The sequence below is a fragment of the Trichechus manatus genome, unplaced genomic scaffold (genome assembly GCF_000243295.1).
Source record: "Trichechus manatus latirostris isolate Lorelei unplaced genomic scaffold, TriManLat1.0 scaffold00334, whole genome shotgun sequence".
Classification (NCBI taxonomy): Eukaryota; Metazoa; Chordata; class Mammalia; order Sirenia; family Trichechidae; genus Trichechus; species Trichechus manatus.
In genome coordinates, this window is record NW_004444270.1 from 194,858 (window position 1) to 200,654 (window position 5,797).

Sequence of the window (5,797 nt, forward strand, 5' to 3'; positions counted from 1 at the left end):
CAGCAAGGTATTCAGCTAAAACGTTGTTGCTCATCAGAATGTACTTGAGTGTAAATATGAGGATGATACCCTCCTTGTTTATCCCAGGAAGAATGAGAGCGACTGACTTCCTAAGTGAGTAGATGAGGACAAGTAATTTTCATTTACTGTTAATATGGCATGTTATACATTCTCAAGCTTGTATAACCTGGTGATTTAGAAAGAGTTTCTTCATACTCTACTACATAGTCATAGATCTCACTGTTTCATGAGTAAAATTGTTATATTAGCTTAAATAAAAAGATGTTTGAAAAAAACTAAAACGTTTACATGTTAAGTATCAACTTATTAGAAAAAAGTATATTCAAGTTTTCTCTAGGACTTTGCTAAAAAAGATGACATGATGGTAGCTGTGATAAGAAAAACAGAGTAAAATAAGAGGTCAAACTACAATGGTTATACATACTGTATGTACAATTAGGTGGGTGCTAAAGGTAGCAAAACACCAGATATGCACAGAAGCAGCTTAATCACTGATAAATAATTATCAATTAATCCTGGAGAAAATGAGATGGAGGTTACTGAAATGACAGCACAAGGACAAGGTCTAAACACATTTAGAAATTCTCCTTTGTTTCCAATTTCAGCAATTCGCTTAGTAGAAGCCAGAGAAGCCATAACCTCCATAGCAAGATGGGCTGCAGTGGCCATATCCATAGTCTCCATAGCCAGAGCCAGATCTGTAGCCTCCGTAGCCACAGCCATAGCTCCTTCTGCAGAAGCTACCACGGTCAATACCACAGCCATATCCCAGGCCACCAAAGCCTCTATAGCCGTAGGCCAGGCCTCTATAGTAAGTTAACATAGTAGCTCATGGTCTCGGGGGTAATGAGTTTAGTTTGCTATTCAAGGTAAGATCCTGAGTGTGAATGTTGCAATCTGTACAGTGATGCTTACACACCCTGGTAGGAGAATGCGATAAAACACATGCCCCTTGTTTGGTGTCACTCCATGAACTATACTTACCCCAAGCAACTTGTTAAGTTTTGCGCTCTGACAACACTCATTAAGAAAGTCTGAGTTAGCTTGGCTGCTTAGTTAGGTTGACTTCACATTTACCACTTTACTCTTATTAGAAGAAATTACTGTTTGTTCAAAGTCTAGGCATACCAAACCCTAAATAGAATTCTCCATTACCAGAGATTTAGCATCAATCATATTAGATATTGTTTTATTTCTAATTAAATGTCTTCTTATCACAGGCATTCCTTCGGTTGTTAACCTTATCTCCATAAAAATCCAAAAAATGATCAAAGTCAAGACTTTCAACTTTATCAATTTCTTCATATTTGTAGGATGAGAAGCAAAGGGAGTACCCATCTTCAGAAGATAAGAGATCACTTTATGTCACAAAAGATTTGGTTCACCTGCTTTGTTTACCAGACAACAACAACAACAAAATGTCACCTACATTTTGCAGAGTTTAGAACTTCGACCATTCTCAATTGATGGAATTTTTTTTTTTTTTTGCTTAACAACCTGCATGTGAAGTCTTTGTTTTGGTTTAACAACATAGGATAATTAGCATCAGAAGTGGAGGGATGATCACGATGATCAAAAGCCCACCTCATAAGCAGACGTGTTAGATGTTCAAGAGGTCTCTTTTTTTAACCCTGGTTCTTTTCTCCAGAATAGTTTCTAGCCTTAGTGCTACCACACATGCAGATGATAACTTTCTCCATACACCATCTTTTGTCTCTTTTTCTAGTCCTCGTTGCTAATCTCCATATTGTACTTCTTTTTTCAAATCTCACTTCAAATATCACCCAAGTTCCATTCCTTCACTATTTATTATTGTATCCAGGTGAAAGTGTGAAGTACACAAAATGGTTTTGGTTCCAACTTCTTTACTCAAATCGACACCACACTTCTTCCATCTAGACTCAACAGCAACTAATACAACAACAACACAATCATGACCAGATGATTTCCTTTACAACATTCAAGGAGAAAATACATAAAGAGAGAGTCACCGTAGTTTAGAAGACTACCTGGGACTCAGGACAGCAGTGTTCTGATCCTCGTCTTGCCATTAACTGTCAGGGTAAATCACAAAATCTGAGTTCACCTGCCTACAAAATTGAGGGCAAAGTTGTAGTTTTAAAGTACTTGGAAGCTCTCTAATTCTATGATTTTATTTTTGCCCCTGTTTGATTGCATTTATACAGCTTAAAGCAGACATCTCTAGGCTCATATCATAGCCTGAATACATCATTCAGTTGTAGGAAAGCAATTAATAATTTATAGGTTTTTTTCCTGATTGTATTCCTTATTTTGCATAGTGCAAAAGGGATGCTGTTTTACTGAAATTTGTATATATATAATTAAATCGTGCTTCAGTCTGCAGACGTTACACAGTATTTTGCTTCCAGTGATATTTCTGATTGTTTATTGTCCTTACTGGATGCAAATCCTTCAGTATGGTGATGACAATGATGATGAAGAATTCTCGGTGCTGCCGGAGGACAAATGAGATAGGTTCAATGACCAAAGTCCATGCTTTCTTATCCAATTTATCAATGACTTTTAGGTCAGCTTTGTTTTACGTAAATAACAAACTTAATGACAACAGAAGATTATGAATAAAGGAAGTCATATATAATTCAGAGAACCTGACTGGCACAACGGTTAAAATGCTAGACTGCTAACCAAAAGGTCAGTGGTTTGAAACCACCAGCAGCTCCATGGGAGAAAGATGTACCAGTCTGCTTCTATAAAGATTTACAGCCTTGGAAACCCTATGTGGCAGTTTTACTCTGTTCTACAGGGTCACCATGAGTTGGAATCAACTCTATGGCAGTTGTTTTCACTTTTGGTTTGTATATGTGTATATATATACATACACATATACATATATATTTACATGCATATATAATTACCCATGTATTGTATTTCTAATTGGCAGTTGGTAAAAATTACATATAAAGGTTCGCACATAACTAAGTTAAATGAGTCAAGCAAAAGCCATATTTTCTATTTCAAATTAAGTCATTTATTGGGAATTAAACAGAAACCCTCACCTCAGCTGTGAATGCCCAAGTAGAGGATGGCAGGAGACCTGATACAGACAAGCTTAAAAAAAAAATTAGAAAAAAAAAACATTGCCGTCGAGTGGATTCTGACCCATAGCAACCCTATGGGACAGAGTAGAACTACCCCATAGAGTTTCCAAGGAGTGGCTGGTGGATTTGAACTGCTGACCTTTGTTAGCAGCCAAACTCTTAACCACTAAGCCACCAGGGTTTCCCAGACAAGCTTATTCATGACAAATTCTCTGGTATTTTTAAATGTTAAATAGATTCAGGGTGATTTTGGTCCATTGACTGAAAATGTTTTGGGAAGTCCATTCACGGTACCAGATGTTGAGTTAATGGAGCCGTAGTTCAGTAGAAGGTAGAGAATCCATATCTTCGATAGTAAGATGGGCGGAAGCAGCCAAATCCATAGCCTCCATAGCCGAAGCTATGGCCCAGTCTGCGGAAGCTCCCACAGCCACAGCCATAACCACTGCCCAGGCCACCAAAGCCTCCATAGCCATAGCCCAGGCCTCTGTAGTAGCTCCTGTAGTAGCTCATGGTGTCAGGAGAGGTGAGTTTGGTTTGCTGTTCAAGGCAAACTCCTGGGTATGAATGTCTGCATGTGTACAGATGCTTATATACTCTCAGCAGAACGTATGAGAAAATACCTGGCCTTCTTTTGTATCATTAATTTTTATTCATTTAATTGAGGAATCTCATTAATTTGTTTTCCTCTGACACAAGAAGAGACACACACTCATTAAATTTTTGGAGCTTGCTGACGTAGTTAGAATGTCATTGAACTTAACTGCATTCATTTATCTTAAAGAGGAAAAATGCTATCTCTTAAAAGTCATGAAATTAAAAAAAAAATTCCTGAATAGAATTCTTCTTTACCAAGCATATTGCATCATTCACATTTCATGGTGTTTTGCTTTTTTAATGAAATATTTTCTCATTTCTCATTTTCTCAACACTGTTTGGATTGGTATAACTTACCTCCATATAGATTCAAATACACTGATTAAGTTTAAAACTCTTAGGTTTAGCAAATTCTTCTAAAGGCAAACTTACTTCTCAAATTGGAAATTAAAGACATTTCTCCCTTCAAAAGAAAAGGAAACATTTCAAATAAGTAAATTTTCTAGTCACCTATTCTTAACACAAAGAAATAGATTAAACACACACATATTAGCACAATAGAAAACTAGTTTTTACTATACTTATTAGCTTGTAAAACAGCCATTTGGTTAAAGAACAGAGAGAAATTTATTTTTAAAAAACTGAGGAGGAGCCGTGATCAACATGGTGGAGTAGTTAGATGCTTCCTATATCCCTCTTACAACAAAGTCCTGGAAAAACAAATGATTTGATTCTATGTGAACATTTGGCAGCCCTGAACAAAGGTTAAGAAATACATCTGAGTCATACGGGAGAGGAAAACTGTTTGGAAAAGGTGAGGAAGGCTAGAGCCGTGGCAGTGAAACTGCAGAGCCACAGCCATGCCAGTCCACGGTGAAGCAGGCATACAGCTGTGCTGTGCACATGCTCAGGAAGCAGTTTCCACATCAAGAGAGACCTGGCAGCAGAGATTCTGCTTGGACACTCCGAACCAGTGAAGAGCAGCTCCCAAGAGGCTGGGATAAGTACGTGCGTGCACCCTTTTGGGGTGATCAAAAAAAAAAAGCTCATTTGGGAAAAACCTCTCTCCCTTTTACCTCCTCGCTCCACGCTCTGCACTGGGAGTACACTGGGCCAGAAGTAGATCCCAAAAGGCACCCTGACCCATTCTCCTGGCCTTGGAGAAGGAACAAATAAGCTGCTGGCTCCCCTAGGCCAGGAACACAGGGTCAGCACAGGTGCTTTGCTGGCCACAGAAATCAGGGGTCCGCAGACTCTGAGTGCCTTACACCCTGTATAGACTTGTGGGGACCCATCTCAACAGTGTTAGCCCTCACTGCCACAGTACAACAGGGCAAACATCTGAAGTTTACCTTCAACTTCTTCAGCTGTGAATGGGCAGATTTGTGACCCTCGACACAGCCCTGCCCCTCAAGTAGGCACATTTATAGATCTGCAGCAGGGTCTTGAGGACTGGTGGCTTCTCTGAAGAATTCTACCAAACTTTCACAGAAGAGATAACACCGCTTCTACTAAATGTACTTCAGAGCATAGAAAAGGATGGGATACTCCAAACTCATTCTATGAAGCCAGCATAACCCTGATACCAAAACCAGGTAAAGACACCACAAAAATAGAAAATTACAGACCGATATCCCTCAAGAACATTGACGCAAAAATCCTCAACAAAATTCTAGCCAATAGAATTCAGCAACATATCAAGAAAATAATTCACCATGACCCAGTGGGATTTATACCAGGTATGCAGGGATGGTTCAACATTAGAAAAACAATCAAAGTAATCCATCACATAAATAAAACAAAAGACAAGAACCACATAATCTTATCAATCGATGTAAAAAAGGCATTCTGACAAAGTCCAACACCCATTCATGAGAAAAACTCTCAACAAAATAGGAATAGAAGGGAAATTCCTCAGTATAATTAAGGGCATTTATACAAAACAAATAGACAACATCATCCTGAATGGAGAGACTTTGAAAGCATTCCCCTTGAGAACAGGAACCAGACAAGGATGCCCTTTATCACCACTATTATTCAACATTGTGCTGGAGGGCCTAGCCAGAGCAGTTAGGCTAGAAAAAGAAATAAAGCGCATC

The 5,797-nt window shown here is 38.7% G+C and overlaps 1 protein-coding gene across 2 annotated transcripts; it reads right to left on the bottom strand.

Moving 5' to 3' along the window:
• Positions 1-634: 634 nt before the first annotated feature.
• Positions 635-3,614, bottom strand: LOC105756978 (keratin-associated protein 19-8-like). 2 transcript variants are annotated; one of them, XM_012559847.1, is made up of 2 exons: positions 3,524-3,614; positions 635-726 (listed from the first exon to the last, which is right to left on the bottom strand). In XM_012559847.1, the coding sequence occupies exons 1-2, from the start codon at positions 3,612-3,614 to the stop codon at positions 635-637; spliced, it is 183 nt and encodes a 60-aa protein (XP_012415301.1). The 2 variants fall into 2 exon arrangements, with proteins under 2 accessions (XP_012415301.1, XP_023581387.1); XM_023725619.1 differs by lacking the exon at positions 635-726 and having other exon boundaries at positions 3,423-3,614.
• Between the last annotated feature and the right edge of the window lie 2,183 nt (positions 3,615-5,797).

What these genes read in the sequence shown, in the direction of transcription:
- LOC105756978 (XM_023725619.1), bottom strand. Translation starts at nt 3,614, where the DNA reads ATGAGCTACTACAGGAGCTACTACAGAGGCCTGGGCTATGGCTATGGA.